Source organism: Phoca vitulina, unplaced genomic scaffold (genome assembly GCF_004348235.1).
Source record: "Phoca vitulina isolate PV1807 unplaced genomic scaffold, GSC_HSeal_1.0 scaffold11, whole genome shotgun sequence".
Lineage (NCBI taxonomy): Eukaryota > Metazoa > Chordata > Mammalia > Carnivora > Phocidae > Phoca > Phoca vitulina.
Window position 1 is genome coordinate 47,586,332 of NW_022589714.1, and position 24,068 is coordinate 47,610,399.

Genomic DNA, 24,068 nt, shown 5'->3' on the forward strand with positions numbered 1-24,068 from the left:
CAGCTCAGGTCATGATCCCGAGGTCCTGGGATCAAGCCAGGCATCAGGCTCCCTGCTCAGTGGGGAGTCTGCTTCTCCCTTCCCCTGCTCTTGTTCTCTCACTTGCTCATTCTCTCTCTCTCTCTCTCTCCGTCTCAAATAATCTCAAAAAAAATTGAAAGTAAGGAATAAAGGGAAAAAAAGGTATAAAAGAAAAAATTATTTTATATATACTTTATATATACTTTTCTAAAACTTGCTTTTATTTTCAATGAACAATATATCTTGGGCATTTTACACTGTCAAATTTTTAAGTACTTTTTAATAATTGGGGAGTTATCTATAAGCAACACCTCTGTATGCAGAATTATAATTTATTTAATAAGTCCCAACTGATTGCTCTTCTACATTAATTTCATTAAAAGCCTTATAGGTTTTTCTTACTTGTTTGATTCCTTCTGTAGGATGATTTCATAAAAGTGGAATTGTACATTTTTACATTTTGACAGATATTGCCAAATTTCCCTCTATAAACATGACACTGATTCACACTCTCTACAATTGTAACCAATTATACATATTTCCCCACACCCATGGTAGTTGTGTAGTCGATGACTTGAAGCACTCCCATTTACCCTACCTTCCCATCCCAATACTAGGCCAGTTGATATTCTGGAGATTATGTTTCTTTCCTTAATGTTCAACAGTAGCCCTGATGAACATTCTAATTCCCTTCCTTAAGCCTGGAGCCTTGCTAAAACCTAGCCTGTTTAGTTCAAGCCCCAATACCTGTCTGGTTTGAACCAGTCTTTTTTTTTTTTTTTTTTTTTAAGATTTTACTTTTTCAAAGTAATCTCTATAGCCAACACGGGGCTTAAACTCACAACCTCAAGATCAAGAGTCACATGCTACACCAACTGGGCCAGCCAGGTGCCCCAAGCCAGTCTTCTTCTAGAACTGAATACTTGCAATCTGATCCACTAGCAAGGGTCTATGCATGTAAGGCATGTTACATATGGACTCCTCATCTAATTGACTGTTAACATATTTGAGTACCACCTGGAATTATGGCTGTAATTTCTTATCCAATATCTTTTCCACGGGAGGCCTGCTTCTCCCTCTCTCACCACCCCCTGCTTGTGTTCCCTCTCTAACCGCGTCTCTCTCTGTCAAATAAATAAATAAAATCTTAAAAAAAAAAAAGAAGTATGGCATATAAATTATCTGAGCTTTGAAAACTGCTCAAGAAGGAAACTGAGAATAAAAGATTTCATACATGAGGCTGTCCTTAATTTTTGAGCAGAACTGGCCCAACGTATGCTTATTTTAAGAGGCAGAGACTGTTCTGGGGCACCTGGGTGGCTCAGTTGGTTAAGCATCCGACTCTTGATTTTGGCTCAGGTCTTATCTCAGGGTCGTGAATTCAAGCCCCACATTGGGCTCCATGCTGGGCATGGAGCCTTCTTAAAAAAAAAAAAAAAAAAAAAAAGGCAGAGACTGCTCAAAATGAGCCATGTTTCACATCTGGTGGTGAAAGAAAAGCCCTAGCAGTTGAGCAAAAATGCTCAATTAATGTGTACTACTTTGAGTAGTTTCCCCTGCAGAGATCATTCAATGAACAAATATCTAAGATAGTAGCACATTCACTGACTGAAGTAAATAGGTTCAAACCATGTAAGTAGCTGCGGAGGAAACAAAAGAGCTTAAAATAAAAACAAAGGTCTCTAACTCCAAGGAGGACTATGTGCTCCTCAAGAGCTATAACTGTTTTCATTTAGATCTGTGTCTAGCACAAAGTCTAGGATAAGAATGCTCAATTGATGTTTACTGATAATAATACAAAGCGAATAAATGTTAATTGCCAAATAGATGGAATGACCTAAAGGGTATACCCAACAATTCATCCATATTCTTTCACACATTGTAAACCAACCATAATACTCTGATGAACCAGACATGTTAAACCAGGTTTAAGAGTGTCATATGTAAACATGGAAAAAAATTTATCTGTGAAGCTGAGGGAGAAGGCACACCCTTCCCATTAGAGACAATAAAAAGTGCAAAGTTTTTAAAAAGGAGGGAGAGAGAGATTAGTATATTCTAAAAGCTCTTTCTAGAAGCTTTTACAATAAAAAAAAAAAATCAGGAAAAATGAAAAAGAAGGATGACATTTCTCTGAGAACAAAAATTATTTTTAAAATAATAGCTAACATTTAATGATTGCTTACTTTATTCCAGACACTGTCCTAATAAGCACTTTGTTATACATTTTTAATTAATTTATTTCTCTCAATGACCACATGATATAAAGGACAACTATTATCTCCATTTTATAGAAGAGAGAACTGAAGCATAGAAAGGTTAAATAACTTGCCCAAGATCATAGCAAGCTAGGATTCAAAATCAAGCAGTATGGCTCAAAAACTTGCAGCCTTAACTACACTATACCATCTCCCTGACTTTTTTCCCCCATCTCTCTCACTTTTAACAAAATCAATAGAGGTATAGAGGTTTGGAGTTTCAACTGCCTCAGACCCAGATCAATGGCAACAGAAAACAAGCTGAGCCCTATCTAGATGCCTGGGCATAGTATACAGGCGTCTATGATCCAGCCTCTCTCTATCTTTCCAACAGCATCTCTAGCTACGTTGCACCCTCAAACCCTACATTGCAGTGACACAGAACCATACGCAGTCCCTTCTGTTTCTCAACTCAGTACCATTACTAATGCAGCTCCCTCTGCCCAGCATCACCTTTCTGCCCCTGACTATCTGTGCCCCTCAGGCTCCACAGATACTTCTTAATGCCTTACTGGGCTTACTGCTTACAGGTCTGTTTATTGCTGTAGGCAGCTGAGTCCCTGAAAGGGAATCTTGTCTCATTTGTTTTCAAGTTGCTAGTGCTTGGCATACTGGTCAGTAAAAGTTTCCTGATAGAATCAATGAATAAATGGTCTCAGAAACAGAGTCCTCAAAGGCAGCCCAGGGGCTATCTGAGGGGAAGGCTAGACTCCCTATCTGAGAATGGCTGACACACCACCTGTAGCTGACCATCGAACTATCTTGTAGCAAATCTTCCTCTCAGAGACTGAGGACCCTCTCCTGTGGCTCAGAGGACTAAGGAGCCACGGCCAACTTCACCTGAAAGGAAGGGAGACAGTGAGGACTCTGCCGAGGTTCAGGAAAACGATGTCTTACAATACACTGCCAGGCCTCTAACTTCACATCAGCCTCTGTTAAGACATTTTCTCAAATGAAATGTATTCCTGAACTGCAGTCCCTTTTTTCACCTAAGTTAAAACAAAACAAAACAAAAAAACACAGATTTCAAAGAGAAAGAAAAAGGAAACAAAAAGAAAAAGAAAAGAAAAACAGATTTCTCTTAGAAATGGGAAATGCAGGTGGTGGCTCAGTCAATTAAGTGTCTGCCTTCAGCACGGGTCAAGATCCCAGGGTCCTGGGATTGAGTCCTGCATCGGGCTCCCTGCTCAGCGGGGAGTCTGCTTCTCCCTCTTTCTCTCCCTCTGCCTCTGCCCCTGTGCATGCTTTCTCTCAAATAAATAAATAAAATCTTAAAAAAAAAAAAAAAAGAAATGGGAAATGCATGTTCTCAGCTCTGCCTGAGAAAGCACTAGACCAGAGGGCTGGAGGCGCTCAGCTTGAATGAGCTTAGCCAATCCTTATCTGGATTTTCTATATATTGGAATTCTCCAACTTTCAAAAGACTCAGACATGCCACAAATGGCTGCCCAGCCCCCTGCCCCACCCCAACTGCCACAGAAACCAGTTTTGGAAAATCAAAAACAAACTGGGAACTTCCAGAGTATTTGTGGAATCAAAAGCTATGAAATTAAGAGTAACTTAGGGGAACTGACCCTGAATTAGAATTGGTCTAATTAGAGTAGCATTCCTTCTCCAAAAATGTTCTCTACATCCCCCCCGCCCCGACTTAGCTGAAATCATATATCCTAAAGAACTGGGAATTTTGGTGCAAAAGTGAGAGGAGCAGGGCATGCAGGCCTAGGAGGGCAGTATGGTAGTGAAGGGCTATGGCTAGAATTGGAGCAACGGTACATGCGGAGGACCTTAGGAGGTGGGAAAAACATCAAGGGAAGAAAGAGTGTATCAAGAGCAAACTTCAGCTGTTTTAGAATTTAGTCTAAGTCAGTGATTCTCAACACTAACAGACTCAATTCCACGAGTAGCACTGCCAAGAGTGACAACGTTTTCTAAAATAATAACAAACACTTGGTAAAGTTCAAAACAATCTTCCCCCATGGTAGGTGCAGTCTGGAACATTCACTATAGTTTAAAGCTTACAATATTTTGTGTTTATTACAACAGAATTAGATTCTAGGTTTATATAACTTAAATGGGTAATTAACCTATGCATCTAACAAATATTCAAAATTCAAAAAAGACAAAGGACAATGCTTCTTTATGTGAGATTATTCTGCAAACTGGATGACATCAGCATCTCTAGCCCGCTGACTAAATGCTGGTCATACCCCTTAATCACAACCACAAAACGTCCTTGCTGAGATACAATGATCTCAATGATCTAAACGACCTTACTCCAAGAAATGGGAGAGAAAAAAGTTTTTTCTTCTTCTCAAACTCCACTCCTCCTTCAAATGGTTCCCCAACAACCAAGACCCAGAACTCCATCTACTGAGCTTATATTATATATAGTTAACCCACTATGGGTTTTGTGGGCTAACTTGGAAACCTACTCAACATTTAATACACTATTTCTACTGGCATACACACTCCAAATCCCAAACTTAGAAATAAAATTTGAGAACATACCACTTCCTAAGTCAGAGACTTACACTGATCTCTCACCATCAATGTTCTAATTTTTAAAATGATAGGCTGACATCCAAGCTACACATGACCAATGCACTATAAAGACTAAGTATACATGTAAAATGATCATTGCTGTGGGCAAATAAAAAAATGTCAATCCAACAAATATTTTATAATATATCTAGTCCTTATTTTTATGGCAAGAAGGTACAAACAACATACCATTACCTAAATTCTAATGTGTATTACTTTACACTTAAATTTTCCCCTTTACTATAGATATTGATTGATTCTACTGCTTATAAATACTGAAAAATATTCTTTAGTATCTATAATCAGCATCAATAGCAAATACTTGCCTCATCACACAAAAACAAAAGGTCCCTTAACAATACTGGGTGAAACGGGTTTCCTTGCCCTTCTGCTCCCCCCACCACTATTCCCACTCTCGTCTAAGGTTCCCTGAATTCCAGCCATGTGCTCCCATTCCACACACCTTCTCCTGCACCAACTCAAAGCACCCTCAAACTCTCGGATTTTCAAAGCAGCCAAGGGACCACAGTCCCTGCCATCATGGAGGGTGTAGATAATTGAGCTGTGATGAAAAGAATCTTTTTGGGGGTACCTGGGTGCCTTAGTCGGTTAAGCATCTGCCTTCAGCTCAGGTCATGATCCCAGGTCCTGGGATGGATCCCCCAAGTTGGGCTCCCTGTTCAGCGGGGAGCCTGCTTCCCCCTCTCCCCTCCCCCCAACTCATGTTCTCTCTCGCTCGCTCTGCTCTCTCTCTCAAATAAATAAATAACCTCAAAAAAATAATCTTTTTTTTTCTTTCAATGATTAAAGCCATACTTACAGATTATTATTCAACCAGGTTCTATATTAGGTGAGGGTAACTAAATGACCACTGATTTTTTTTTTCACTCTAAGAATACAGTATATGATTATGCTATAAATACATCCACTAAGGAGCCAACCCCATATATATATTTCAGTTATTTCACCCATGCTGAGGTCAAAGTTTCCTCTGTAGTATGCCTTGATAGTAAAAAATGATGAACAGAAATAGCCCTTGTGCCCTTCTCTCCTTAAGCACTGATACAAAGAACATTCATCTCCACCTCTCTGTATTACAATGTTAAATGCAATTTCTAAATATTCAAAGGTCTAAATTCTTTAGATACCTTAGGCACAACCTCAAAGATGCTGAAAAGTATTATCTTCAGAAACTAACAGCAATCTCTCGAGTAACTTTAACAAATACTAGATAAATAATAATAGTCACTGTTTACTAAATACCTTTTCAGGACCACTTTTATAGGGGCATCTGGGTAGCTCAGTCAGTTAAGCAGCTGCCTTCGGCTCAGGTCATGATCCCAGGGTCCTGGGATTGAGCCCTGCATCGGGATCCTTACTCAGTAGGGACCTGCTTCTCCCTCTCCCCCTGCCTGCTGCTACCCCTGCTTGTGTTCTCTCTCCGTCAAATAAATAAATAAAATGTTCAAAAAAAAAAAAAAAAAAGGACCACTTTTATAAGTGATTTCTAATCCTCAAAACCACATTGTGCATTATTGTTCCGCATTTTACAGATGAGTAAACTGAAGCTTCAAGAAGCTAAAAGACTTGCAGAACACACAGCTTATAAGCGGCAGAGTCAAAATGCACAGCCACCTTTTAGAATCCAAAGTCCTGGTTCTTTCTGCTACATTGATGCGCCTCTCAATCAATTTTTCAAAGCAGGTAATTTCATTATTTGTGAACCGTACATTAAGCTGTTGTGTGTCAGATACGTACAACAGTACTGCTTTAAATTCTTATTGCTTTTAAATACTACTTTTTAAGACACAAGATGTTTTACAATAAACCTTGGAAAGCTGTAAAGATTGTAATACAAAGGCTATGAAATTCAAATTTTAGTTCCTTTAGTAAAGATGAAATGGTATGCAAATGGGGTGCCCAGCTTTCAGAACAGGATGAAACCAATATCCAAGGTATTCTGAAGACCAAATATTTAACAAAAACCCAAATGCCTGAAGAACAGCATTCCTTTTCTCTTAATGTACATGACTGCTATTCTGACAGGGAGCTAAGCCTCAGATCCATTCCAAGTAAGAAATGTTATGGGCTGGGGCGCCTGAGTGGCTCAGTCGGTTAAGCGTCTGCCTTCGGCTCAGGTCATGATCCCAGGGTTCTGGGATCAAGCCCCGCATCAGGCTCCCTGTTCCGCGGGAAGCCTGTTTCTCCCTCTCCCACTCCCCCTGCTTGTGTTCCCTCTCTCACTGTGTCTCTCAAATAAATAAATAAATAAACAATCTTTAAAAAAAAAGAAGAAGAAGAAATGCTATGGGTTAGAGGCACCTGTGTGGCACAGTCGGTTAAGCGCCCAACTCTTGGTTTCAGCTCAGGGCATGAGATCATGGGTAGAGATCTCATGGGTTGTGAGATCAAGCCCCACATCCAGCTCTGCACTGAGTGTTGAGTTGGCTTGAGTTTCTCCCCTCCTCTGCTATTTCCCCCTCCCCCATGCACATTCTCTCTTTCTCTCTCTCTGAAATAAATCAGTAAATCTTTTTTAAAAAAAGGAAAAAAGATATGCTATGGGATAGTAGTTATAAAGTACCCTAATTATTTTTATTGAACCTGCGTAATTTGAACAGTGCTCCAAAAAGATCTTGTGTTTTCAATGTTCTGACATTTGCTTGTGACTAAAATTTACCAGAATTTAAAAACTAAACTGACGCGAAAATAAAGTGGCCATCTGGCTTACCACAGATGAAGTAAAAAAATTTTCAAAACACATCCGCCAGAATGGCTAAAATGAAAGAGATGAAAATACCAAGTGTTGACAAGGATGTAGAACAACCAGAACTCTCAAACACTTCCAGTGGAAGTGCAAATTGGTATAGACTCTTCGGAAAACTGTTTAATAATATCTATTACAATTTAACATGTTCATATCCTACAACCCAGAAATTCCGCTCCTATGTATATCCCCAACAGATATGTGTACATTTGTTCACCAGAGGACATATACTAGAATGTTCCTAGCAGCACTATTCATCATAAACCTACACTGGGAAACTAACAAAATGTCCATCAATAGTAAAATATATAAATATACTGAGGTATATTCACATAACAGAATGTCATACAGCAATGAAAATGCAGAATCTACAACTCGATGCAACAACAGGGTTTAATCTCACAAAAATGTTGAGCTAAAGAAGCCAGACACAGAAGCATACATACAATATGATTCCACTTATATAAAGAACAAAAACAGACAAAACTAATCTGTGTTGTTAGAAATCAGGACAGTAGTTACCCCTTGATAAAGACAATGATAGAAGAAGACACAAGAGGGCTTCGTAGGTGCTGGCAATACTGTTTCTTCACATGGATGCTGGTGACAAGAGTATATTCAATCTGAAATATTCAGTAGATGAGAAGTGTACAGCAGCAGAGTAGTAAAGAGAATCGGAGTGCCTACCTTTGAATCCCAGTTCCATCACTTACTAGTTATGATTTTGTGCAAGTTGCTTAACCTCTCTGTGTGTCATTTCTTCAACTATAAAGTAGGCCTAATAACTACCTCATAAGGATAGTCTGAGAATTACATCATTATAAGACTTTAAAGTGCTTATTCAGGGGCACCTGGGTGGCTCAGTCATTAAGCGGCTGCCTTCGGCTCAGGTCATGATCCCAGAGTCCTGGGATCGAGCCCCGCATCGGGCTCCCTGCTCAGCGGGAGGCCTGCTTCTCCTTCTCCCACTCCCCCTACTTGTGTTCCTGCTCTCGCTATCTCTCTCTCTATCAAATAAATAAATAAAATCTTTAAAAAAAATAAAAAATAAAAAAATAAAGTGCTTATTCATACAGTTGGTTATTATTATTAAGTATTTGCTAAGTTAAAAAAAATGCTTTATTCTAAAGCAACACAAAAAATGCAGAAAGGAAACAAAGGCATATATGATTTGACCATTACTGGAAAATGAACAAAATAATTATTTAGGAAATGAAGGTGATAATAAATAAAGTCTAGTACAAAGAGGCATGACCTGGAAGTTGAGACAAACCTTTACCTATACAAACCCTGGGCCAGTGGTGGGCCACTCTGAGCCTACAGCTCCCCACTGTCCCCTGGGGGCTGGCCACGATGATCTCTTCAGGGGGATGAGTAATAATGAGGGGAGACCACTGATCAGGAACTAAGAGGGCTGAGCTCACAGTAGACTCTCTTATTCTCCAAGAGGACTATGAAATCTTGTATGCTTCTGCATTTTACCTAATACTTATATTTTTGAAATATCTATCATGTCTATCAGCTGTGTCTCTGTCACTCAGAATCACATTTCCTGCAGCTATTTAGAGTAAATAATCAAGACTTCTGGTAGGTTTCTTTTTTTTTTTTTTAAGATTTTATTTATTTATTTGACAGAGAGAGCACAAGCAGAGGGAGCGGCAGGCAGAGGGAGAGGGAGAAGCAGACTCCCCACGGACAAGGAGCCCGATGTGGGCCTCGATCCCAGGACTGTGGGATCATGACCCGAGCTGATGGCAGATGCTTAACCAACTGAACCACCCAGGTGTCCCAAGACTTCTGGTAGGTTTCTAAAAGAGCCAATCAGGGGGCGCCTGGGTGGCTCAGTCGGTTGGGCGTCTGCCTTCAGCTCAGGTCATGATCTTGGGGTCCTGGGATCGAGCCCTGTGTGGGGCTCCCTGCTCCTCGGGGAGCCTGCTTCTCCCTCTCCCTCTGCCTGCCGCTCCCCCTGCTTGTGCTCTGTCAAATAAATGGATAAAATCTTTTTAAAAAAATAAATAAATAAAATAAAAGAGCCAGTCAGGTGGGTTACTGTCATCCATACCAGGGTAGCATCCCTAACTTCTCCGCTCATGTATAATAGTTACTCTTTACATAGCTACCTACTTCCATAGCTACCTACTTCCATGCTAGGCATTATAATAAATACTTTATCCCCAATCCTCAAAAAATTCTGCTAGGTACATGGTATTCTTCCTTATTCTCACCTTTTACAGATAACAAAACTAAGGCTCAGAAAGGCTGATCTGTTCATTACGTGACAGAGCTGGAAGACTTCTCTGGCTCCAGACCATGCTCTTTCCCTGAGCCATAGTCCCTTGACTTACTTGGCGATCAATCATATTTCTTTTTAAGAAAGGTCATTAACTAAGGTGAGCTAAAACAAGAATAATCTAATGTAGTAAAAAATCAATTTTGGATATTTTTTAAATGATTACTTTTGTTTCTAAGTAAAGGTCTTCTCTTGGGTCTATTTAAATGACTACTGTGCATTGAAGCTATTTGTACTACACAGCAATCATCCAAACCATAGGTTAAAGCCCTTAGAAGATGTTTACATTTCTTCCCTGCTGAATTCCCAGTGCCCAGATCAGGGCCTGGCCTAGAGCAGGCACTTAACGAAAATGTCTTGAAGACCACCTCCCTCAAATCTTGTTTACCAAAATATTAATAAAGAAGATGCATTCTAACAAAATACTATTAATATCTGAAACTTCATGACCAAAATTAAAGATGAGAGTCACTGGGATATCCTTCCTGCTGTTAAGATACTCTCGTCTAGGTCAAGTGGCACTGTCATCATCAACAAATAATTATTAAACACCTACAAATGTTTATTTAACCTAGTAACTCAGTATCCTTATCCTCTCTTCCCCCATGAGATTTGGCAAGCCACAGAAGCTGTAATTCCCCTCCAGGCAGGCCAGCTTCTGTAGGTATCAGAGAGACCATACAGAGATACAAATGTCATACATGATTGGGCCATTTTTCCAGGATAAACAAATAGAAAGGCCCAAGAAGTCTGACTTGTCCCTCAACCAGATCCATGTCCTATGACCTTTTCCTGGAACCCTGATATTGCAGCCCCAAATAACCTTCTCTTCCTCTTCCTCCTCAGTCAACCACACAACATTGAAGAAATCAGAAATTTCTCCCAATGTCTGTCATACCTATTCCTACCTCATCTAAAAGAGATACTCTGTTCACTAAGGATCCACTGAATATGTCAGCATATATTACGAAAATTTTTCTTTAAAAACTCTATCCTCATAGAGAGTGCACAGAATATGTGTGCACTAAACGGAAAAACATCAGAATTAGAAAGCTGGGTTCTAGGGGTGCCTGGTTGGCTCAGTCAGTGGAACAAGTGACTCTTGATCTCAGGGCTGTGAGTTCGATCCCTGGGTTGGGTACAGAGATTACTTAAAAATAATAAAATCTTTAAAAAAGCAAGCAAGTAAGCAAGCAAGCAAGCTGGGTTCTATTCCACTACCTTACCTTCCATTGCAACTGGGCAAGTTATTTGTCCTCTCTAGGCTTTAGTTTCCTCAGACATAAAATAAGAGAGCGGAACAGTCAGGGGTTATTCACTTAGTTTCAAGAGTCCTTGCAGGATTCAGGCATGTGCTTTTGGGGTTCATAACTCTCCCCCAGAATTTACATAAAAATGACTGGTTGCATATGCAGATTTTTCTGAAGAAGTCTATGGCTTATATCAAATTGTCACACCATTTGTGCCATGGCCCAAAAGATAACTATAGCTCATATTTTATTGAACACTTACTATGTGCTAGGCACTGTGCTGTCTTTACATATATTTATTCATGTAACCCTCAAAATAACCCTCTGAGGGGCACCTGGGTGGCTCAGTAGGTTAAGCATCTGCCTTCGGCTCAGGTTATGATCTCAGGATCCTGGGATATAGTCCGGGGTGGGGCTCCCTGCTCAGTGGGGAGTCTGCTTCTCCTTCTCCCTCTAGCCCTCCCCTCCACTCATGCTCTGTCTCTCAAATAAATAAATAAAATCTTAAAAAAAAAAAAAATAACCCTTTGAGTTAGATTACTATTACTATCCTCATTTTACAGTTGAAGAAAGTAAACCAGAAAGAGCCTGGGCTCTTAAACACAATGCTATATTAGGTGAGATCATCTTTAAATCCTAAAATTCTCTGATTCTATGTTTATTCAAATTAATAGTTTTCCTTTAGTTAAATTTTCTATACCATTTCACAATCATTAGTTCTACTTTTAAATCTTTATACAGAACAACCAAACTCATGGAACACCTAGATTAATACTACCTGAGAAAGAATTTATTAGGAAGATAATCCAAGTAAAGAGTCTAAAGGCACCTTCCAGCTCCAGCCTCCAATCTGCTTTTACTTTTATAACATGGTGATTAACCAACAGATGTATCTGAATCTAATTACTAATTCAAGTCTAAAATCATAACAGTAAATAAGCCAGGGTGTTAGCCAGAAAAAGGGATACAGTGGCAGCAAAAGTGTCTCACCTACCACTCATCCAGGCAATGAGAAGACCAGGAAAGATACAGTAGTGCAAGGCCCCTGTGTCCCCCGTTGACTGGCTCCACCCCCTACTCCTACCTCCGGAAAACCACTAGTGTGTACAAGGCTAGAATCACTCTCCCCTTGCGATACAAAGGCTGGCTAAAACTATTAAGGCATCCCCAACACCTGTCTGGAATAAGGAGTGAAAACTAAGTGGGGGGCCGGGGGGGGGGCGTGCAAGCGAGGACGGGGTGACCTGCTCGGCGGTGTGGGAACTGAGTGGGAACTGAGCCGGGGGCAGCCGGCCAGGAGATCCTTGAGGGTCGGGAGGCTTAAGGAGGCTGCGAGGGTCGAGAGGAAAGCTCGGGGCACCCCGCAAGGGCAGAAGAACCCTGCACAGGAGGGCCCAGGGCGAGGGAAGAACAGAGTGGTGACAACGGTCGGGGCCAGCCGAGCGGGCCGGAGACTGTCCAGCTCGAGTTGCGGCGAGGGCCGCCACGGAGTACCGGCTCGGGCTAAGGAGGGGACCGGCCCGAAGGAGGGCGTACCGGAGGAGGGTCGAAGGGGGTTAGGAAGGGCCCCGGGACGGCTGGGGGACGGCGCTGGCGCTCTCACCGGGACAGGTGCTTCAGGATCTGCTTCTTAATGATCCCGGCCATGCCGGAGCCGCGGCCCGCGTGGAAGGCAGGCGGGCAGCTGTGGCCTCCTCAGTCGTGAAGTTGCGGTGCCTCACCTCGCCGCGGCGCGGGCACCGGATGCCGCCGCCATGGCGCTCTCCCGCCCCTGCCCCGGCGCCGGGAGCTCCGCCACGATCCCACCCACCCGCGCGGCGCCGCTGCCGCCAGCCCCGAGCGACGCGGAGATGGCGCGCCACCAGCCCCGCTCGCAGCTGCCCGGGCGCGCGCAGTGAGAGGGCCGCGCGTGACGAGGGGCGGGGCGGGCGCGCGCACGCGCCGCGGCGGCGGGGGGCGGGCGAGCTCCGGGCTCTTTCCCACCGCTCTGCGGCCTGGCTCTCCACCCAGGGAAATCGGAAAGGCTTTCCCTCTGAAGTGTGTGAGGTTCCTGCAGTGGTTTTAAAGCATAGGGGGAACTCGGCATCTTTGTAATTTTTTACAGGAATTCGCTAGATAACTGCGCAATGCCTCGTCCATTTCTCATCCATTTCCCTCACACATTCACTCATTATTTGTTGAGCACCAGCTAACTCTATTCCAGCAATCTGGCTGAGGAGTGACAAGTGGTCTCAAGAACCTCACGGGCCCTTAGAACCACCTCAGTCTGCTGTTTTGTGCCAAAGAACTGAGAAGGGGGCACCTCGTCATCATCTCTGTGCCCCTCTCAGCTTCTACCCGGCTAACCAATAGGCAAATGTTTAATCAACACGTAAGGAACTGAAGCCCAGGAAAATAGTTGAAAAACCTTGCCCGAGGTCACGACTACTTAGTGAAACTCAGGCTGAGAACCCTAGTGTTCTTCCTCTCAGTCCAGTGCTATTTCCACTCTATGTCGTTCATACACTTAGAAGTGTAACCCATATGCTGGGGACACCTGTAGACTACACCTGTGGCAAAGGTGAAACGGTGGCAGTTTTCTGGACTTAAACCTTACAACAAAAACCTGAGTAAAACACAGACAGGCTTATAGGAAATCTGGGCACCTATTCTTTTTTGTAAACAGGTAATACATTCCCTAAAACCTGCACATAATACAATTGTTACCTGATTCCAGGGATAGTTCAAGCATGGTCAACTATATAAATGTTAAAATTTTAAAATAATCAACAAACTTCATGCATTCCTATGTGTATCTTACAGTAAGTTCAATTTTCCCTAGAAGTTCCCCCAAAACTACTTTTTTTTTTTACATTTTATTTTAGAGAGAGAGAGAGCACAAGCAGGAGGGGCCAAGGGAGAGGGAGAATCTCAAGCAGACTCCACACTGAGTGCAGAGCCCATCGCAGGGCTCAATCTCACCACCCTGAGATCATGACCTGAGCCAAAACCAAAAGTTGGAGCTTAACCGGCTTCGTCACCCAGGTGCCCCCCAAAATTACCTTTTTAAAAGGGAAGCAAATAATCCTCAACCTGGGGGCTCTACTACCCAAATCCCTCTAGCAAGACTACACAGTCTATCATTATTTGCCCCTCTGCCCACCTCTCAATCGAAAACGTACTAGGAACCAGTAGATCCTATGAAAGAAGTTTCTTGCCAGGATTATTGACCATTATCACTCCCTCCCAATTCACTGCTCAGGTGTACGGGCTTGGGGCAATTTCTTGCATTTTGTGCTTCTTTTCCTAGCAACTGATTGGATATCTGACATCAGCTATGTAAAACAAAACCTGCCCAAGCTCAGATTCAGCATCCTTGTTGAACAATTCATCATGCCTAGTGAATGAGTTATTTTTGTTGGAAGCAAAAAGTCATGTTCTAAAAAAATATGGCCCCTCTAGGGACCATGGAATAGGAGAATTCATACTCTAATTCATTTCTATTCTATTCAATTCTAACTCTAATTCATACTTTTCTTTCCCTGCAATGCTAAGAATAAAAAGCATATAAAAATAAAAGGAATTTGGGCCCAATCCATACATTTGTCTCTCTCTGTCAAATAAAATCTTTAAAAAAAAAAAAACATTTTGAGATGATTGTATATTAACTTTCAGTTGTAAGAAATAATACAAAGAGATGCTTGTATCCTTTACTCAGTTCCCCCCAAGGGCAACATGTTGCAAAACTTTACTATGATATCCCAACCAGAATATTGACATTAATACTATAGAACATTTCTTCCTTTCTGATATGAAAGCCTTTTATTTCCTTTTCTTGACTTATTGAGCAGGCTACAATTCCTGGCACTTTGTGTAATAGGACTGGTGACAAATTGAGAACTGGTTCTGAACTCAGGTTCAGCTGCTCACCACTCGAAAATCAATACTCAAGAGACAAGTGATGGTGGGAAACGAAAGGTTGCTTTATTCAGGAAGCCGGCAACCTGGAAAGATGGTGAACTAACATCTCAAAGACCATCTTCCACGCCCAGGGGAGCTGGAAGGCTTTAAAGGAGAAGTCATGGGTAAAGGGAGGGGGACTATGTGCAGGAGAAGAAGGTGCCCAGGTGGTTAGGTTAGTCTTTTGTCGACATGACTCTGAATGGATTTGCTGGCATTAGCGAATAAATAAATAAAGCTGTTTTCAAATTTAGTCAGACTTTATCTTCCGGGAAAGTTGGGTCCTTCACTCCTCAAGGCCAGTGGTCTGCAAATCTCAAGGAGATTATGTCAGGTCTACTACAGACCAAGGGACTTTGGTCAGCAAGCAAGGAGTGCATAAGCTGGAAGCAAGTTAACCCTTAAGACCAGTTGGAGTGCTGTTACAGCGACAGTAGATATACTCTCTCTGTTCTCAATCTTACAGGAAAAGCAACTGATTGGATTTCGTTTTTCACCATTAAGTATAAAGTTATTTGTAGTTTTTTTTTTGTGGATGCTCTTTATCAGGTAGAGGAAGTTCTCCTCTATTCTTATTTTTGAGAGTTTTATCAAGAATTTGTTTTTTTCAAAAGCTTTTTCTGCACTGAATGTCATGTTCATGTGATTTTTCTTCAGCCTGTTTAACAGCCTGTTTACACTGATGGATTTTCAAATACTGAACAGCCTGCATCCTTAAAACCTCATTTGGGCATGGTATATAATTACTTTCATATATTGCTGAATTCGATTTGTTAATATTTGCTTAGGAATCTGTGTATATTTCCTTAATGGCTAATGATGTTGAGCACCTTTTCATTATAGGCCATTTGTATATATTCTTTGGAGAAATGTCTTTTCAGGTCCCTTTTAAAACTGGGTTGTCTTTTTATCATTGAGTTGCAATTTTATATTCTAGATACAAGTCCCTTCTCAGATATATTATTTGCAAAAATTTTCTCCAATTCTGTGAGTTGTCTTTTCATTTTCCTGATTATGTGTCCTTTAAAGCACACACACAAAAATCTTTTTTTTAGTTTATTTATTTAAGTAATCCCTACACCCAACGTGGGGCTCAAACTCATGGCCCTGAGTCCAAGAGTCACATGCTCTTCTGACTGAGCCAGCCGGGCCCCCTGAAGCACAAACATTTTTAATTTTGATGATATACAGTTTCTTTTTTTCTTTTGTTACTGTGCTTATGGTGATACACCTAAGGAATAGTTGTGTAATCCAAAGTCAGGAAGATTTACATCTATGTTTTCATCTAAAAGTTGTACAGTTTTAGCTCTGACATTTAGGAAGTTTATCCATGTTGAGTTCATTTTTGTGTATGGTATGATGAATGGGACTGACTTCACTGATCTGTCATGTGGATATCTAGTTGTCTTAGCATCATTTGTTGAAAAGAATCTTTCCCCATTGGAATGTAATTGCTGATAAAAGTAATGGTCCATTTCTGGATTCTCAATTTTATTCCATTCATCTGTGTCTGTCCTTACACCAGTAACACAGTGTCTTGATTAGTGTAGCTTTGTAAGAAGTTCTTTTTTAGGGGCACCTGGGTGGCTCAGTTGTTAAGCATCTGCCTTTGGCTCAGGTCATGATCCCAGGGTCCTGGGATCGAGCCCCGCATCGGGCTCCCTGCTCAGCAGAGACCCTGCTTCTCCCTCTCCCTCTGCTGCTCCCCCTGCTTGTGCTCTCTCTGTGTCTCTGTCAAATAAATAAAATCTTTAAAATTTTTTTTTAAAAAAGATTTTATTTATTTGACAGAGAGAGTGAGAGCAAGCACAAGCAGGGGGAGAGACAAAGAGAGAGGAAGAAGCAGGCTCCCCGCTGAGCGGGGAGCCTGATGCGGTGCTCGATCCCAGGACCCTGGGATCATGACCTGAGCTGAAGGCAGACACTTAACTGACTGAGCCACCCAGGCGCCCCAGAAGTTTTGAAATAAGGAATCTATAGTGCTTTTGTATAGCTTTGATAGCTTTTAGATGCATAGCTTTTAGTTGTTTCTCTAGTTATTACATTATTTTTATCATAGTCTTATCACTGTCTACGGTATTGCCAGTTGCCAGTTCAAGTGAAGTGCAGAAACTTTACCTCCCTTTAGGTCTCTTTTCCCTCCCATAGGTATCATTTTTTTTATTTTTTAAAAAAGTTTTTTTTTATTAAATTGCCAGAGAGAGAGAGCACAAACAGGGGGAGCTGGAGCAGGAGAGGGAGAAGCAGACTCCCCCCTGAGCAGATTGAAACCTGGACATTTTCATATTATGTTCTCAGACTTGGGACCTTACTTAAACCTTCTGTTTTCCTTTTTCTTCCACTGGTCTGGCAAAAGGGGGGGGGGCCTCTTGTTGCTGTCAGGTGAAGACAGAAGTCCAGGTTTACAATTAGCCTCCTTGGACACCCAAGGGAAGGGTTCCTCATTACTGCTAGGCTCAGACATGAGTTCTGGCTCTCCAGTAGGGCTCAACTAATACTTCCTTAGCAGAGTGTAGCAGACTGCCTATTAATGCTCCTCACGAGGACTCCACTGACATGGGGGTATATGCAGTCTCATAATCACTGGACATTGTTGAAAGCCCTTAAAGTTCTGATTAGTTCTCTTCAGACACTACCTCTGTCAGGAGGGTTCAGTGCCTTGTTATTGCCTCATGGGGGTGATAATCTCAGCTCCCTATTTGGCTTTCTCTGATACCAACCCAGCAGGAGTTTGGAGCATTTCGATACAGCCTCACAAGGGTGGGAGAATAAGCTCCCCCCTTGACCTTTGTGGCATGGGTGGGAGTAGGGCCTGGGTTTTTTTCTGTGATATTTGGCTGGAGTAGAGTGGTTACTGTCTAAAAGTTTTGTCTTGCAAACCTCTTTTCTAGTCCTTTGGCTACAGAAAGCAGGCTTTTCTTGGGGTGTTTTTATTTATTTATTTATTTTATTTTTTAAAGACTTTATTTATTTGAGAGAGAGAATGAGAGACAGAGAACATGAGAGGGAGGAGGGTCAGAGGGAGAAGCAGACTCCCCACTGAGTAGACAGCCTGATGCAGGACTTGATCTTGGGACTCCAGGATCATGACCTGAGCCGAAGGCAGTCGCTTAACCAACTGAGCCACCTAGGCGCCCTCTTGGGGTGTTTTTTGTCTGTGGCCCATCACTGTTTCTTGGTTGCCAGCTTCTTCAGCTCTAAGTCTGGGATATATGTAGCAAAAAGAAAATCCAGAGCTCATTATATTGTTCCTTGGGTCCCAAGTTCTCTAGAAGATCTGCCTTTTTTTCACCTTTCAGTCTTCTTATGCTTGTTTTATACACACACACACACACAAAGTATTCATTCCAGGGTTTTAGCTGTACTTAGCAGTAGGAATAGGGAAAAGCACATCTCTTCCATCTTTCTGGAAGCATAAGTCTATATGGGTTTTTTTTTTTAATGTTTCTAATGTTTTATTTTGAATTAATTATAGATTCACAGGAAGTTGTTAGGATAATACAGAGAAGTTCTGTGTCCCCACTTCCCTGCAAGAGTTAGAGAGTTACATGTTACATAACTAGAGTACTGACATAAAACCCAGGAAATGGATACAGCCACATCTCAGAGATATTGCAGGTTGAGTTTGGTTCCAGACCACCACAATAAAGCAAGTATCACAATAAGACAAGTCAAATAAGTTTCTTGGTTTCTCAGCACATGTAAGTTAAGTTTATGCCACCCTGTAGTCTATTGTGTGATAGCATTATGTCTAAAGAAAAAATGTACATACATTAATTAAAAAATACCTTACTGCCGAGGTGTCTGGCTGGCTCAGTTGGTAGAGCATGTGACTCTCAATCTCAGGGTTGTGAGTTCAAGCCCCATGTTGGGCTTAGAGCCTACTTAAACAAACAAAAAACAATACCTTACTGATAAAAATTGCTACCCATCATCTGGCCTTTCAGAGAGTTAAAATCTTTTTTATGGTGGAAAGTCTTACCTCAATGTTGATGGCTGCCGACTGATCAGGGTGGTGGTTGTTGAAGACGGGTTACTTGGGCAATTTCTTAAACAGATGGACAACAATGAAATTTATCACATGGATTAACTCTTCCTTTCACAAACGATTTCTCTGTGGCAGGCAATGCTGTTTGATAGTGTTTTACCCACAAAACTTTCAAAATTGGAGTCAGTTTTCTCAAACCCTACTGTTACTTTAACAACTAAGTTTACGTATATTCTAATCTTTTGTTGTCATTTCAACAATCTCCACAGCACCTTCACCAGGAGTAGGTTCCATCTAAGAAAATACTTTCTTTGCTCATCAATAAGAAGCAACTCCTCATCTGTTAAAATTTTACGAGATTTGCAGCAATTCAAATATTACAATAATGACAAAGTTTTAAATATTGAGAGAATTAAAAAATGTGACAGAGAGACACGAAGTGAGCAAATACTGTTGAAAAAAATGGCACCAAAAGACTTGCTCAACACAGAGTGGTCACAAACTTTCGATTTGTAAAAAACACAGTATCTGCAAAGCACAATAAAACGAGGTACACTTATATTGGTGTGTGTGTATAATTCCGTCATTTTATCACGTGTAGACTTGTATAAGCACTACCACAATCAAGATACAGACTACTCCAGGGGCGCCTGGGTGGCTCAGTCGTTAAGCGGCTGCCTTCAGCTCAGGTCATGATCCCGGGGTCCTGGGATCGAGCCCCGCATCGGGCTCCCTGCTCAGCAAGAAGCCTGCTTCTCCCTCTCCCACTCCCCCTGCTTGTGTTCCCTCTCTCTCTCGCTGTGTCTCTGTCAAATAAATAAATAAAATCTTAAAAAAAAATTTTTTTTAAGAAGAATTAAAAAAAAAAATACAGACTACTCCATCACTACAAAAAGCTCCCTCATGCTACCTCTTTACAGTAACTTCCTGATCCCCCCTCAACACCCTAACCCCTGGCAACTACTAACCTGTTCTTCATCGTGATAACTGATTTTATAGAGTGCTAAATAGCAAAGATAGGTTATTATTGACTATAAGGATTCTTGAGAGTAGTTTTCTAGTTTGTGGTAACTATGATGTTTTAAAATGACTTTGAGGTATGATTGACATACAACAAAGTACACAGTTTTTAAAGTTTTGACATAAATACACTTGTGAAATCACCACCACAATCAAGACAATGAACATACCCATCACTCTCAACAGTTCTGAACTACACTGGCCTCCCTGCTATTCCTCCAATACATTAAGTAGACTTCCACTTCAGGGTCTTTGTACTTGCTATACCCTCTACCTGGAAAGCTTGTGCCCTAAACATCAGCATGGCTGCCCCCCACCCCCGCCCCCTCATGTCATCCCCACAAGAGTCTTCCCTGATCTGGCACTCTTTATGTCCCTTACTTACTTCATGGCCATGTACCATGCAACAGTGGTATTTTTAACTGTCTGACTTGTAGCAGGACAAATTAATCAATTATTACTCTTCTCCTTGAGCACCTCTTTTGTATCAGTCAGGTTAGATTCAGCTGCATAGGACAGATGCATAGAACAGAAAACTCAAAAATTACTACATGGCTTCAATTAAAAAATGTGTATATCCCTTTCATGTAAAGTAAGTCTAAGGTAGGCCATTCACGGCAGCTCTTCAATCATTAGGGACCTAGGCTCCTTCTATCTTTCTAACACTAGCTTTAGCTGTCAGTCTGAGGTCCAAGATGCTGCTTGCATTTCACAAGTATCATACCCATTTCCTCTCAACAGCAAAGAAAAAGGGCAGGGAAAAAAGGCATGTTCTCTCCTGCTACGTGGCCTCACCTAACCAGAAGCTCTGGCAAATGTGCTATTCATTGCAGATGGACATGAAGGCAGATAAAAAAATTAGGGGTTCTATTATTACAGATAGTAACAGATACCGGGGCGGGCAATTAGTAATTCTGTCTGCCACTCTAAGCTCTATTGTATTACTCTTCTTTTTGTCCCTTTTTACACGCTTCACTCTACCAGCAGCGGCCTAAGAGATAAAAGGGATAAAGGGAGAAAACACAGCATTTGACAATAGAGGTAAAATTCTTTGCCCTACCTTTTACTTCTCAATTCTTTCAACAACCATCTCCCCAAAGTTATTAGGATGTGATGTACAAAGAAAAGTGGTAAAGGATTAGGAGAATTATTTCTCAGTGTCACTGTGAAAACTGATTAAGTCCTTACAAAGGGCTTTGAGATCTTGGATTCCTTTCTTTGTTTGTTTTTTGGGTTTAAGATTTTATTTATTTGTCTGAGAGAGAGAGCATGAGCAGGGTGGAGGGGCAGGTGAAGAGAGAGAAGCAGACTCCCCGCTGAGCAGGGAGCTCGATGCAGGGACTACATCCCAGGACCTGGATCATGACCTGACCTGAAGGCAGACGCTTAACCAACTGAGCCACCCAGGTGCCCCGAGTTCTTGAATTCATATGCTGTGTTCTAAGTCTTATTAGATAAGCATGTAAGTCAATGGGCTTTTCTTAATTGGTAGCTGAGGAAAGATACTCAAAAAGAACAAGGGGGAAATTGGACAACACCTTGATGGATGATCAAAATTATCATCACCAATGAAGGGCAGATGGACCCTGTGCGCCTGCCTATAGATGTGATATCCTAGGGATACAACTGAAGACAAGTACCAGAATGTAATCATGAGGAAACATCAGGCAAACCCAAAATGAGGAATGAGGAACACTGTATTAAACGAAAGGTGGTAAGATTGTCAGTGTCATAAAAGACAAATGCTAAGAATTGTTCTAGAGTAAAGGAGACTAAGGAGCTCTGACTAAAAAATAAAGTCCATGATTCTAGAGAGGATCCTGTACAGGAAAGGGGGAAAGAAAAAAAATACAGGGGCAATGTTGGATCAATGGATAAAAATGAAATATGGTTGGCAGATTAAATTATTGAGTCAAGGTTATATTTTCTAGGCTTGATAACTAAACCATAGTTGTGTAAGAAAATGTTATTTATTCTTAGTAAATACCTACTTAAGTATGGTAAAAGGCATGATTTAAGCAACTTACTCTTAAATGGTTGAGGAAAAATATATACATACATATATATAGTGAGAGGGAGGGAGAGGGAGAAAACATGCACGCAAATAAGTGAAATGCCAATAGCTATCAACAGGTGATTCTGGTCAAAGGGTACATAAGTGTTCTTTGTACAGTACTTGCCAACTTTTCATTAAGTCTGAAATGCCCCCCCCCCATGCCTAAAGAGTAAGGATGATAAGCAACACTCAGATTATCTTATTCCTGCACCTGTCTGATGAACTATTTTAGATGCTGTATTCTGTGCCAGAAAATCTAACCCTTAAGCTTTCAGTTGGGAGGGAAAGAAATGACCCCAATTAGCTAACATTTATTCAGGGCACCTCTATCAGAAAAATCTAAGGCAGGCCAGGCTTTTTTCTTTTGTTCACTAAATATATCTAGGAGCCTAAAAGATACCATCTGACTGAAGCTATTCAACTGGGACAAACACTTAATCACCACTGGACTTTTTCCATACAGGATGACCAAATTAGTCTGTGGTTCTATGCAAGGATCCCATTTCTCGTGCAGCTGGGAATCAAGGGGACTGGCATTCTGACAAAACACTAAAGCCGAGGCAGTGGAAATGATGCTAGCTTGGACTTCAACTGCACTCCCAATGACTTTGGATCTGCCCAAGAAAAGGAAGCAAGTACATTAGCCCATACACGCTCTACACGAACTTCTTCGATTCTTGAGATCTAGTGGCATTCTTGTTGCACTATACAAATTCTCACATTACAGCTGATATTTTACAATTAAAACCAGATGTTTAAAGGCATAGATTAAGAGCAGTAAGTTTATATTCTTCACAGCCTCTTACAAGGGAAATGTCTTATAATCATTAACTATAAGCAGTTTGACTTAGGAGTTAATAAAAAGACAGAAAGAACCTTATTTAAACTATTTATTCCTACTATGTCCATTGTAAAGTTTGTTAAACTTTTAAGTCATCGTATTGTTTTTCTAAAAGTATGTAAAATACTTTCTTCAAAGAAAATAAATGTTTCTGGGCGCCTGGCTGGCTCAGTTGGTGGAGCGTGGGACTCTAGGATCTTGGGGTTGTCAATTCAAGCCCCACGGTGGGTGTGGATATTACTTAAAAACAAAATATTTATTTTTTTAAATTATTGATTTATTTATTTGAGAGAGAGAGAGAAAACAAGCGGGGGGGGGGGGGGGCTTGATCCCAGGACCCTGGAATCATGACTTGAGCCAAAGGCAGATGCTTAACTGAGCCACCCAGGAGTCCCAAAAACAAAATCTTTAAAGAAAAAAAAAAAGAAAGAAATGTTTCTGGAATGGATATTCAACCTTAAAAACATACTTTGGAAAAAGCTTCCTTTTAGGAAGACCTGGGTTATTCCTAAGTACCTGAGGCTATTTTCAAAAACAAAATAGCTATCTGTGAGCTTTCTGTGTATATACAAAAGACACCCTCTGCACCTTGAGCCTGACAGAGCCAGCTCAACCAGAAACTTGCTGAGTCACATGTAAGCTCAGTTGGCAAGGTTTCCCCTATCTTAAAAGTCTGCAGAGATTTTAATAACAAATCTGAGCTGTAAAACTCAGATATATAAACTATCAATTTCTGGTAAGTCCTTCTTTAAAACATGTAACGACGAGAAACTAAAAAATCTAAGCTGTAAAACTCAGATATATAAACTATCAATTTCTGATAAGTCCTTCTTTAAAACATGTAAACGACGAGAAACTAAAAAGCAGTAAGTAGTCCTAGCAAAGACTCAGATTAGGAAGTCGACTCAGCTTTTACAGAGGCTGAGCATAAATCATCTGTCAGGATCTCTATTTCTAGCCTCTTGTTTACCTAGATAAGGTTGTTTATTTGCCTAAATTAGCCCTTCTTCAAGTTTCTAGGGAAAAAAAGCCATCCACCTATTGCCATTTCAATTTCTAGCTGCAAATCTATAAAAAATATATATATATATATGTAA

At 41.1% G+C, this 24,068-nt stretch overlaps 1 protein-coding gene across 1 annotated transcript in view; it reads right to left on the bottom strand.

The window, feature by feature from the left end:
• UHRF1BP1 (UHRF1 binding protein 1) overlaps nucleotides 1-12,955 on the bottom strand; it is a 62,789-nt gene extending 49,834 nt beyond the window's left edge. The window contains exon 1 of the mRNA XM_032409981.1: nucleotides 12,731-12,955. Coding sequence (XP_032265872.1) covers nucleotides 12,731-12,774 — 44 coding nt within the window. The 5' untranslated portion in view covers nucleotides 12,775-12,955. The remainder of the gene's footprint in view (nucleotides 1-12,730) is intronic.
• Nucleotides 12,956-24,068: the final 11,113 nt, after the last annotated feature.